This window comes from Giraffa tippelskirchi, chromosome X (assembly GCF_054371585.1).
Source record: "Giraffa tippelskirchi isolate mGirTip1 chromosome X, T2T-mGirTip1v1.2.pri, whole genome shotgun sequence".
In the NCBI taxonomy this organism is placed as follows: domain Eukaryota; kingdom Metazoa; phylum Chordata; class Mammalia; order Artiodactyla; family Giraffidae; genus Giraffa; species Giraffa tippelskirchi.
The window spans coordinates 26,358,248-26,371,637 of NC_137289.1; the positions used below are offsets into that span (position 1 = coordinate 26,358,248).

The 13,390-nt window shown below is 41.3% G+C and overlaps 1 protein-coding gene and 1 long non-coding RNA gene across 2 annotated transcripts in view; both read left to right on the top strand.

The window, feature by feature from the left end:
• The first annotated feature begins 233 nt into the window (after positions 1 to 233).
• Positions 234 to 13,390, top strand: part of LOC145535868 (uncharacterized) — a 202,960-nt gene continuing 189,803 nt past the window's right edge. The window contains exons 1-2 of the long non-coding RNA XR_014075521.1: positions 234 to 498; positions 2,370 to 2,432. This is a non-coding gene — a long non-coding RNA (uncharacterized LOC145535868). The remainder of the gene's footprint in view (positions 499 to 2,369; positions 2,433 to 13,390) is intronic.
• Positions 704 to 3,612, top strand: LOC145535867 (DDB1- and CUL4-associated factor 12-like protein 2). Its single transcript, XM_081564213.1, has one exon. It carries the CDS (start codon positions 885 to 887, stop codon positions 2,259 to 2,261), a length of 1,377 nt encoding a protein of 458 aa, XP_081420339.1. The 5' UTR covers positions 704 to 884; the 3' UTR covers positions 2,262 to 3,612.

The following is a 13,390-nucleotide window of genomic DNA, read 5'->3' on the forward strand; positions in this document are numbered from 1 at the left end:
CTCTGGAACTGAGAGTTGAGAACAGCATCTAAGTGCAGGAAGGGAGCTGCCTCTCCCCTTGACTATTCCTCTCCAAGAATAGTCCGAGCTCTGAGGTACAATGCAAGCCGAGACCTCCAAGGAACAGCCCTTCCTCCACGTGAGCACAGCCTGCTAGGTTCCCAAGGCTGTGCCTGACCAAGGTGTCCAGACATCGCCCTAGCCAGAGTGTGGGGCTCTGGGGATCTGCAGGCATCCTTTAGACTACTGCAGTGCAGGAGCCCAGACCTCAATTGGAGGAGGGAAATATATATATATATATATAAACACACACGCACATTTATTTGGTTGAGTCTGTCTAGGTTCCAGCAGAGGGGCTGATTGGCTACTGCCCGATGGGTGGCAAAATACCCCGTATTATTTAGTTCGGATTCAGGACAGGCGCACTTGGCCAGCTTGGGGTTCTGGATGGAGCCAGGCCCCCATCACATCCCAGACTCATCTCACCCAACCCCACAGGCAAGTGCCCTCCCTCGCACCAGCCCCCCAGCCGGCTCCTCCCGCCGCCTCCGCCCCCTCGGGAATCCAGGAGCGCTGGTTCTGGGGGAATGTCCACCCGCCCGAGGCTCCATCCCCACCTCCTTCCTGTCCCCTTCCGACCCCTCCCAGCCCCGCGGCTGCTACCCGGCTCCTGGCGCCAGCCCCTCCCTCCGCCTCCGCCCCCACACGCTCGCCCCCCGCGTAGTCCTTGTCCCACGTCGACTTCGCTCCTGCAGCCGTCGCCGCCGGCCGCACTTGCCGCCCTCGCTGCCGCGCGCCACCCCACGCTCCGCTCGCCCGTCTGCCTCTCCTCGCCCGGCTCGCCAGCCCTGTCTTCCCACGCCGCCACCCTCCCGCCGCCCGGCATGGCCCAGCAGCGAACAGGTAACAGGAAACGGGAAGCGCCCGCGCCCCTGGAGGCCGCAGAGGGCTCGGCGGCGGTGGACGCGGACGGCCCGCAGCCGCCCAAGAAGCCCAAGCGGATGGCGGTGCGGCGCTCGCTGGTGGACTACCTGAAGGGGCGCGAGGTGGGCGCGCGGGGCCGCGCCGGGCTCCCGGGTTTCAATGACGAGCTTCGTGGCTTCGCGGTACGGAAGCTGCCAGAGCTGCTGCGGGAGCGCGAGCTGTCCTTGGGCACCGTCGACAAGGTATTCGCCTCGCGGTGGCTGAACGTCAATCAGGTGGTGTGCGGTACCAAGTGCAACACGCTCTTCGTGGTGGACGTGCAGTCGGGCCAGATAACGCGCATCCCCCTCATGCGGGATCGTCGGCCCCCGCCGGTCCACGCCCAGCCGGGCTTCGGCATCCATGCCATCCAGCTGAATCCCTCCAAGACGCTGCTGGCCACTGGGGGCGAGAACCCCAACAGCCTGGCCATCTATCGGTTGCCAATGATGGATCCCTTGTGCCTGGGCGACCGCCACGGCCACAAAGATTGCATTTTCGCCGTCGAATGGATGAGCGACACGGTGGCCGTGAGCGGCTCCCGCGACGGCACCTTGGGCGTCTGGAAGCTAGATAGCGACGTATTCTGGAGCAGCACCGCCTGGCAGAAAGAAGCAGGGTTCCCCATGTACGCTCACATCCGTCCCTCGCAAGTGGAGGATGTCCCCAGGGCCGGCACCAACCCAGGTAACTGCAAGGTGCGGGCTATGGCCTACAGCGCCATGAGGCAGGAGCTGGGAGCCGTGACCATGGATGGCTACTTCCACATGTGGAAAGCCCAGAGCACCTTGTCCAGGCTGCTGTCCCTCAGACTGCCTTACTGCCGAGAGAACGTGTGCCTGACCTACTGCGATGATTTGTCCCTGTACGCGGTGGGCTCCCAGTCCCATGTCTCTTTCCTGGATATGCGCCAGGGTTACCAGAGCGTCCGGCACCTGTGCTCCCGCGAGGGCGGCACGGGTGTGCGCTCCCTGAGCTTCTTGGAGCGCGTCGTCACCGTGGGCACCGGCCACGGCTCTCTGCTCTTCTATGACATCCGCGCGCAGAAGTTCCTGGAGGAGAAGACCTCGGGCAGCCCGTACTCCTCTCCGCGGCCCACAGGGAGGAGGTTCAGGCTGATTTGTGGCAGAGGCTGGCTCGACCAAGATGACTTGGAGAGGAACTACCTCGGTGCCTTCGCCGAGTTGCCCAATGCGCTCTACACCCACTGCTACAACTGGCCGGAGATGAAGCTCTTCGTTGCTGGCGGCCCTCTCCCTTCAGGCCTCCGTGGGAACTATGCAGGCCTCTGGAGCTAAGGATGGCCGCCCTGTCCTCAAAGTGCCCTGATTTACCTTCCAGTCCCCTCCCACTTTCCTCCTTCACTCTGTGTTTGTGCTTTTGACTCTGTGGCTTTTATCTTTCAGATGAAAAAGATCCAGCTTACCTCTGCTTAGGGTATTAGGCGAAGAGAGATGGCGACCTAGAAAGTGAGTTACCCTTCAGTCAGTCAAAATTTGGCTTTAATACTTTTATACACCTGTCCAATAGTGTCGTTTTGAATTATACAAGAAATTTTTGACTAATTCTTAGTTCTGTTCACTGTTTGCGTCATTTATGTATTCTCTCACTTTAATGCCTGTCAGTCATGGTTTTACAATTCTGTGTATTTTCTTTTTCTTTGTTACCAGTATTATGATAATACTGTTTTGGTTATTTTTCATCACAGATAGATGGTATATTGAGAGTATTTTTTAAAAAAAGAGTTCGTACGTGTGTTCTGGAAAGCTGGCTGTAGTATTATAGTGTTAGATGGTATATTGAGAGTATCTTTTTTAAAAAGTGTTTGTACGTGTGTTCTGAAAAGCTGGCTGTAGTATTTTAGTGTTAGATGGTAAACTGAGTATTTTTTTAAAAAAGAGTTTGTACATGTGTTCTGGAAAGCTGGCTGTTGTATTACAGTGTTCCAGTGGGAAGGTACATGCCAGTTTCTAGATTACCAGGTTTTAGAGGCATTCCATTTGCAAATTGTAATCTTCATGTTTGTAGTTTGTAAGTTGCTGGTGCTAAACATGCTGTTTAAAAACTTCATTCACGTTGTAAACAAGGTTGTCATACAATCTTGGGTTTTTTGGTACCAAAATCTCAATTGGTCAGAACACTTTAGGAATGCAAGGGTTCTGCTGATTGACTGTTCAGAAGTAATCTGAAAACCTATTTTCTCTTTGACCTGTTGTTAAATAGATAACGGAATATATATTTTTTCACTTCTTGCCTTAGTAACATTAACACTTGTGAGTATATTTGAATGTTTGTTGTTTAAGGTACTTGCACAGAGTTTCAGTGCCATCATTCAAAACAGATTCCATGTATGAAAATGTAGAATGATTTCCGGGCTGGGTAGAATGTATACTGATCCTGATCCCGGGTATAGAACTGGATATTTTTGCTTTTGCTGTTTTCAATACCAAATACTATACTTGAACATGCTTTAAAATTTCTAATTCTGCTTAACAAAGTCATAGAAAAAAACTGCAAAAAAGGAAAATGAACCCAGTCCCTACTTCTGAAAAAGATTGTTAGCTTGTAAAGTTAAATTTGTTGAGATTTTATTTTGTCAATTTCAAAGATTCTTATCTAAAGTAGAATAAATAGATTGTTAAAAAGTTATTGTGATGTTATGACTCTCAATATAGTAATACACGATTATCAAGGATACAGGATGTTTATTTCAAGAAGATGGGCCAGAAAGTAAAAGTAAATGGCATTAGGTTGAAGAAAAGTACTTTGGAGCATAGACAAATACAAAGCATGTTTTTTTAGGAAACCAGATTGTACTTCTCCATATGTGAGAATATTGGAAGTGAGAAGAGAGACTAGCCCTTCCTCACAACTGGCGAGGTTGTGCTGACCTTGCATTAGTGTTGTGGCATATCTGTTTTTCCTTAAATGTTTTGGCACTTAGATGTTGCCTTGGTGTCTACTACATGCTGTTCAATTGAAAATCTGAACCAATTGAGTGATATAATGAGTGACTCTAAAAGTAAGTTAAGGAATACAGGGGGAAAAGCAGTTTTTGTTTACAGAGATTGTTTTAACAGGGCTATATAGTTGTTATATTGGAGAAGGAAATATACATATATATATGTATATATATATATGTATATATATATATATATATATATATATATATATATATACCCACTCCAGTACTCTTGCCTGGAAAATTCCATGGATGGAGGAGCCCAGTAGGCTACAGTCCACGGGGTCGCAGAGTTGGACACGGCTGAGTGACTTCACTTTCTTCCTTTCTATAGTTCCTTTTGGAGAAGGAAATGGCAACCCATCCCAGTGTTCTTGCCTGGAGAATCCCATGGACCGAGGGGCCTTGTGGGCTACAGTCTATGGGGTTGCAAAGAGTCGGACACAACTAAGCACCTAATACACACATAGTTGTTATATGAGCTTGCCAGGTGACACTAGTGGTGAACAACTAGCTTGCCATTGCAGGAGATGTAAGATACATGGGTTTGATCCCTGGGTTGGGAAGATCCCCTGGAGAAGGAAATGGCAACCCACTCCAGTATTGTTGCCTGCAGAATCCCATGGACAGAGGAGCCTGGAGGGCTATAGTCCATGGGGTTGCAAAGAAGCAAATTAGCATAGTTGTTATATAGCAATAAAATGTATTTGTATGCATTTATGTGTCTCCAACTCAGTTGTAAATGTCTTAAGAGCAGAGAATGTAACTGTCATTTTTATATTCTCACATTTCTCCACTAATGCCTAGTAAAATCATAGGCAATCAGTAAATATTTACTGAATGAATGTACTTGCCTCTAGAAACCTAAAGTTCAATGCATAAATACATACATTTTTGACTGTTAAATAGTATGGAATCCTGTAGTATTTTCCTGTTTTTTTTTTTTTTTTTTTTTTTTTTACCATAAGTGAAAGTCGCTCTGTCCTGTCTGACTCTGCGACCCCATGGAGTATACAGTCCATGGAATTCTCCAGACCAGAATAATGGAGTGGATAGGCGTTCCCTTCTCCAGGGGATCTTCCCAACCCAGGAATCGAACTAGGGTCTCCTGCATTGCAGGCAGATTCTTTACCAGCCAAGCTACCAGGGAAGCGCTCCCCCACACCCCGCTTTTTTTTTTTTTTACCATAACATTTGCCCTAATTCATTTCTAGGTCAGACCATGGTGCTTATCCATTCATAAACTTTCCATGTGATACCAGAAGATAAAGGAAAATGTATACATTTTAGATGCCATTGGAATTTAGTATTTTCACCTGCAGATACTTACATCTGAAGATTTCTTTAAAATACTTTGCTTTTTACAAAATTATGTTTTGAAAGCTCTTTTTTGTAGGCAGTTTCTGTTTTTACTTTATGTGTGCATATTTACTAAAAACATCTTTAGCTATTACCCAAAAACGTCACTTAAGTATTCACTGGTATTGTTATGGTTCTTTGTCATCGTTTGAGGACACTGGGAGAACACTTTGAGAGGAAATGACACTTTCTATGTGAGGTGACATTTTAAACAAATAGAAGGAATGTCTCCCCGTTTTTTCCTCTTGCTTAGCCCTTAACTTCATCACTGACTCACTCAGTGTTCTCATGATATAGGGTGTTATCTCCATCATGTCAGATGACACAGCTAGCCCTTAAAAAACTAGATAGCTTAACTCTGCATTTATATTGGTAGAAGTTTAATTATTTTGAAATATTTTCTAGTTCTGGGTAAATGTAATTTACAGGAGTACAATTAACTGTGTAACCTGTGAGGGTGAAATAATTGAAAAAGTAACCGTGCCAGCATTTCAAGAAACACATACATACAGTTCACTTAAAACAAGGGAGTACATGGATGTAAGTACAAATTACCTATCACTGTTGCCTGGAAAATGTTAGTTAACTTATAACAATGCATAAAAAAAGGTTAATTCCATTTATCCCTAACTACATATTTCTCCCCAAGCTTGTTGCCGACTCAAAAATATGTGTTCCTCCCCTTTACTCTCTAGATGAGATAATTTCTAAATTTTCTTTAAAAAGGAGAGAGAATTTACTAATCCAGGATATCCACTGAAATAAATTGAGATGACTACTCTGGAAAAAAATTCATCTGTTAAATACACTCTAGCTTAAATTATAAACAAAATTGAATTCTCTGGAGGTTGATTTTTTATCTGACTGTACTGCGTGTTGAACAAGTTGTCAAAAATTTTCCATTAATTGCCAATTTAGAGTGATTTTAGAAAGCACTTCACAAAGCCTCCCCCCACCACCGCCCCTGGATGTTTTACTGACAGCTTCCTAATCTCTGCAAGTCTTGGGTAACCCAGCTGTATTAAACATGTCACTATATGAGCTGCTCAGGGATGCAGTTCAGTGAGAACAACATGTACTTAAGTGAAAGAAAGGCTGCATAGTCCTTAGGTGTTTAAGGGATGCTAGTTTAAGAGCTGCTGAAAAGGGCTGCCTGAAAGTATTTCCCCTTCTTGGCCGGCTGCAAACCCAGAAACACTGAGCATTGGAGGGTGGCATCATTAAAGGACAGTGTGGTTACAGGAAGTTGTCATGACCTTCAAGTCTCAACTCAGACCTTCTGAAACAATTTACTTCCAAAAACACCATTTTATCTGAGTGTTTTCAAATTAATCTATTCAGACACAAAAATGAGAGCAACAATGAAACAGGACATCTGCCATAAAGGTTGATGATATAGCAGAAGTGAAAGATACCTGATTCACTAGTTGTAAAAATTCACTAATGACAAGAAAAGGTAAATAGAGTATTAAGGATATTTACTAAGTACAATGAGAAAATGGGAAGAATAAGAATGAATTCTGCTAGAAAGGACATGAGGAGCTTCCAGAAGATGCAATACTAGAGCTGGGTCTGGAAAAATAACTGGAGAGGGAAGATTGGTTTGTAAGTATATTGTGAGTGCCTGGAATGTACATACATACAAGAATGTTAAGAGTTTGACCTGGTGCAATTTGAAATGTGTGTGGAGTTTCTAGATAGGAATGTCTGCTTGGTAGTTAGAAATACGGTTCTGAAGCTCATGAGAGAAATTAGGGCTGGAGATATAGATGTGTGAATCATCAATATAGAAATGGTACTTGAAAGAGACAGAGGTGTAGGATCTCAGAGGTTAGATCTTCTGATTTTCATTCCAGAACCTACCTATATATATAGATGTGCAGACCTATATGCATTACTACATGTCTGGTGGGCTTCCCAGGTGGCTTAGTGGTAAGGAATCCACCTGCCAATTCAAGAGATGTGAGCTCTATCCCTTGCTCATGAAGATACCTTGGAGTAGGAAATGGAAACCCACTCAAGGATTCTTACCTGGAAAATCCCATGGACAGAGGAGCCTAGCGGGCTACAGTCCATGGGGTCACAGAGTCAAACACGACTGATTGTGCACACATGCACACGCACACACACGCACACACAGATGTCTAGCACATAGTAGGCAATTAATGACTTGTAAATGGATGGCCAATGAATGTTTGTTTTGTGGATATGAAATACTACTTAGTGCCCCCCCAAAGTAACATTTCATCATTTCACTTAGTAATGATCAATTTTTAAATTTCCCTAGTGCAATCATCGGAGAAGGCAATGGCACCCCACTCCAGTACTCTTGACTGGAAAATCCCATGGACGGAGGAGCCTGGTAGGCTGCAGTCCATGGGGTCGCAAAGAGTCAGACACGGCTGAGCGACTTCACTTTCACTTTTCCCTTTCATCCACTGGAGAAGGAAATGGCAACCCACTCCAGTATTCTTGCCTGGAGAATCCCAGGGACGGCAGAGCCTGGTGGGCTGCCGTCTATGGGGTCGCACAGAGTCGGACACGACTGAAGTGACTTAGCATTAGCAGTGCAATCATATTGACCAAAGATGATCAGGAAAATCTACCAAAGGTTGCTGGGTTTTGTTTTTTTTTATTTAAATAAATTTATTTATTTTAGTTGGGGGCTAATTACTTTACAATATTGTAGTAGTTTTTGCCATACATTGACATGAATCAGCCATGGGTTTACATGTGTTCCCCCTCCTGGACCCCCCACCCACCTCCCTCCCCACCTAAAGAAAAATCTATATTTTGGTTAGATGTTTTTATATCCTTTCTAGAATGTAGGCTATTCTACAGTTGGGCAAGAAGAAAGCTAAATATTGATGATACTTTCCTTACAAATGACTTTTTTTTTTCCATTTTGGAGGTACAGTTCACTGAAGCAAACACATTGATGATGTCAATGAGAGTAATGGTGCTATTTTCACCTTTTCTAATGTCATTATTGTGCCATTCTCTGTTTCAACCTAAGGCATTAATGTTTCATGTTGATTAAATTTTAACATCTAAATTGCCCTTTTATGTTACACACAAATGATAAACTTCAATGTTCTAGTCAGAGGGCAGCAACTTTAGTTTCCTATAAGCTCCTAGTAAATTCATCAAATAATATCCCTCAACACCTCAGATATGGCTCATTGTTGTTCCTCCTTCCTTATTAACCCAGAGATACAGGATTGAGTGTGGTTTTTGTTTTTGAATTATGCCATGTATGACTAAAAGTAGACCGTGTTTTACACAATAGATGCATTCCTGGACATATATACATGAAGCACATTTTTAAAAATGGAATCATATATTCCCTCATTGATTTACATTATAATTTTAGAAGTGTCATCTGGATTATGGATTGATTTCCGATTGACAGTGGTTTCTAACGTGTTGCCACTGCCTTCACTTCTGAGACAAGTACTTTAAATCCTCAAATAAAAGCTAAGTGATGTAATGGGCTTGTCCCTATTTCAAAGAATATTAAAGCATACTTTCAGAATGTGATAAATTAAGCCTTATTTCATTTGTGTAGAAAATAGGATTTCTTAAAATAGGACATCCTGTAATTTGACTTGCTCTGTATACATTTATCACCAGCCAGAGAAAATTCTACAACATCCTTATATGTTATGCCTAACAGAGCTTTCTTCTTTTTCTCTGGTCTTTCTTTATGAATATTGCCCTAAGCAAAAGTGTTTGGCTTATGGAAACTCTCAGGGGATGATAAATAATGCTTTGTTTTTCCTCACTTCTTTAACCTTTTAAAAACTTTGGGTATTTAAGTCAGTTTTTTAAAAGATGGCTTCAGCAGCATCATGCGAAGACGGACTGTGGCTCCAGAAATAATAATATAAAATGTTTCCTTGGTTGCCTTCTTAATGATCAGGGGCTTTTTTAAAATTAAATTTTCTTTTCCACCGTGGTAGAACACACACAACATACAATCTTACACATTTTTAAGTGTACAGTTCAGTACTGTTAAGTATATTTGCATTGTGCAACTAATCTCCAGGACTTTGACATGTTGCAAAACTGAAACTCTACACATACTAAACAAAACTTTTCCATTCCTATATCCCCACCAACTTCTGGCAACTGCCATTCTACTTTCTCTCTGAGGTTGACTATTCTAGCTACCTCATATAAGTGGAATCAAACCATATTTACCTTTTTTGTAGCTAACTTATTTCACTTAATATAATTTCCTTGAGGTTCATTCATGATGTATCATGTCAACACTTTTCTTCCTTTTAAACACTAAATAGTATTCCATTGTCTGAATATACTACATTGTACTTATCCATCCATTTGTTGATGGACACGGGATGGAGTCTTGGCTGTTGTGAATAATGCTGCTACGAACGTAAGTGTCATATACCTCTTCTAGACTCTGCTTTCAGCTATTTTGGATAGATACCAAAAATGCAAATGCTGAATCTTATGGTAATTCTGTTTTTGATTTCTGTTTTCCATAGTAACTATATCATTTTACATTTCCACTAACAGTGCACAAGTGTTCCAATTTCTCCGTAGCTTCAACAACATTTATTTTCTGTTTTTTTCCTTTGACAGTGACATCTTCATGGGGTGTGAGGTGCCAGGCTATTTTTAAACTCGTTTCAATTTATAATTGATTTATACAAACATTCCAGCCCAATCCTTAAGTATTAATAGTATGTTACATGTGGGACAGAATATAAACCCATGATTATTGTGGGGAGAAATCATAATGAGCTAGGGTCAAGAGAGTTTTGAAATATATCAAACATATAGAAAATCTGTTTTCTTTACATATTTTTCTTTAAAAGGTGTACCAGGTTGGATAACTTGAAAGTTAGAGTTTGAATTATCACTTGAAAAAATTCTCAATACATTTAATCTCTAATTTATTTATTTGAACACATCTAATGTTCCTAACTAGATGTAAGGGAAAAGTTATACCTTAAATGTTATCCTTGGTGTATTTTCAAGGGAAATACCTATAGTAAAATTTAATTTCAGAAGTAACTAGTAATTATATTCTGCCCAAGGATATAAGTTTCTTACAATGGACCTTAGCCTAAAGTTTCTTAGGAGTGTCTTGGGAAATCAAGTGAGTTATAAATAGAGGAAATGTCACTTTCAGTGGCAGTTGATGGAGCAAAACATCATAGAAAGTTTCAACACCTGAAACGAATTTTAAACTCAGAGGGTATTGCTAGAAAATCTGTTTTAAATAATGGATGAAACAAACTACCTCTTGATATCCAGTCTGTTTTACAGGTCAGATTACATAACCAACAAGAAGCTATTGAACCTCTCAGTAAATAACTGAATATTTCAGAAAGTAACTATTCTAAAATAGCTGTCTTAAAACCTTGTGTTTTTGGAAAGATCTAGTCTCATTCTCGACCCTTAAAATTTTGCTGCTTTTATTATCAGAAAAATATATTGGAATATATAAAGGTGGAATGCCAAGAAATTTTTAATCTCTTTGATTGGCCATCTATTTTTACAAATTTTGCATCGTTTCATAATGGCTAGCAGTTTTTCCTGTTTTAAAGATCTTTTTAAAGCCAATCCCCAAATTTTATATTTTATCACACTTTACTCTCATTAGTGATTTACTCATATATTTCTAATATTGCAAGCATTTTGCAAAACCATGTTTTAAATGTTGAATCTTTACTCCTCAGTAAAGTGCATGGCATAATAAATGCCTGATATATTTTGAACAAATTGATTTTCTGATTTTTTAAGTGTGAATGAGATTTATTTGGCTTTCTTGATGGTTAGGAGCATCTCACTTCATTATAAATGAGAACTGTAACATCTGTATATATATATAAAATGGAATTTGATATTTTTCATATACACTCTTCTAGATATTCTTGCTAAGATTCTCTTTACCTTCAAGAGTTGGTATATTGGATTAAGAGAAGTGATTCTCCTTAGTATATTCTAATTAGTGGGTGCTACTAACATGTTGCTTGCTCCAAAAAATTCCAAGAAGGTCACACACATATCCACTCACTTTCAGTAATATTATTATAGTCAAATTAGGTATTCACCATATTAATTTACTAATTGGTTGTTCAACATCGTATTGTGTATAGTACTGTGTGTGTATGTGTGCTCAGTCACTCAGTCATGTGCAACTTTTTGTGACCTCCATGGACTGTAGCACCCCAGGCTCCTCTGTCCATGGGATTCTCCAGGCAAGAATAATGGTGCAGGTTGCCATTTCCTACTCCGGGGGATCTTCTCGACCCAGGGATTGAACCTGCGTCTCTTGTGTCTCCTGCATTGGCAGGTGCACTACAAATAGCAGTGGCACACTGGCATAAAAAAAGCTTTGTCTTTTTCACCTTTATTGACCTGTTTTTGAGAAAATTTTGATTAGAAGTAACACTTGGAGCAAACATTCCATTGAGTTTCACCCTTTATAAATGCATGTTCCCATTCTGCAGGAAGTAATTGTTATGTTTTTTTTTGGGGGGGGGGTGTTTCAATATGATACAAGCATGAAGTGACTGAATCCGTAGAAGAAAAACTTACTTTAAACCCAAACTATTATGGCAATTGGAAAACTGGTATTTTCATTAGTGTCACTTGGTTTTGTTATTTCTACAAATTTAAAAACATTATGGGGAATTCCCTGGCTGCACAGTAGTTTGGACTCTCTGCTCTCAATGCCCAGTGCCCATGTTCAATCCCTGGCCCAGGAACTAAGATCCCACAAGCCACATGGCCCCGTGAATAAAAAATAAATAAAAACATGAATCATTGTATCAAATCCTACCAGGTGATCAGTTTATTCCTTGAGTATTAGTTGTAACTGTTTTGAAATAAATCAGATCTTGTTTTGATTTAAGGCACTAAATACTATCTCCAACAACAAGTTTGGGAAATGTTGGCTTAGGTTATCTTCAAGACTCTTCTATGTCATGCAGCCATTACTAACCCATTTACAAATGCCTGTAAGCTCATATAGCATCATCTCATCTCTCAAATTTCTATCATTACTCACTGTGACATCACTCATGCTTTGAGATACAGCTTTGCATAGGAATTCCCTAGGTATTTATGTCCACCATGCTAAAATGCCTCACCAAACATCTGACATCTAACAGTGGTTTACTCCCTCAAGTGAATTGAAAAACATTGTTTCAGATCCCAAAGCTCAGCATTAAATAGCCCAAATTGTGTAACAACTGTCTAGTAGATTTGTTTTAGATATTAAATAAAGGTATTATTTACTATTCTATGTCAGTTATACTTTCAAGATCTTCCTGGAATCATAATTTTCAAAAAATAAGTTGACATTTTTTAATGAGGTGTTCAGTTCAGTCACTCAGTCATGTCCGACTCTTTGCAACCCCATGAATTGCAGCACGCCAGGCCTCCCTGTCCATCACCAACTCCCGGAGTTTACCCAAACCCATGTCCATCAAGTCAGTGATGCCATCCAACCATCTCATCCTCTGTCATTCCCTTCTCCTGACCTCAATCCTTCCCAGCATTAGGGTCTTTTCCAATGAGTTAACTCTTCGCATGAGATGGCCAAAGTATTGGAGTTTCAGCTTCAACATCAGTCCTTCCAATGAACACCCAGGACTGACCTCCTTTAGGATGGATTGATTGGATCTCCTTGCAGTCCAAGGGACTGTCAAGAGCCTTCTCCAACATGACATTTCAAAAACATCAATTCTGCGGCGCTCATCTTTCTTCACCGTACATCTTACCTCCATACATGACCACTGGAAAAACCATAGCCTTGACTAGACGTACTTTTGTTGGCAAAGTAAAGTCTCTGCTTTTAAATATGCTATCTAGGTTGGTCAAAACCTTCCTTTCAAAGAGTAAGCGTCTTTTAATTTCATGGCTGCAGTCAACATCTGCAGTGATTTTGGAGCCCCCAAAAATAAAGTCTGACACTGTTTCCACTGTTTCCCCATCTATTTCCCATGAAGTGATGGGACCAGATGCCGTGATCTTAGTTTTCTGAACGTTGAGCTTTAAGCCAACTTTTTCACTCTCCTCTTTCACTTTCATCAAGAGGCTCTTTAGTTCTTCACTTTCTGCCACAAG

Excerpts from the sequence above, each read along its gene's own strand:
- LOC145535867 (XM_081564213.1), top strand. The coding sequence starts at position 885 with ATGGCCCAGCAGCGAACAGGTAACAGGAAACGGGAAGCGCCCGCGCCC.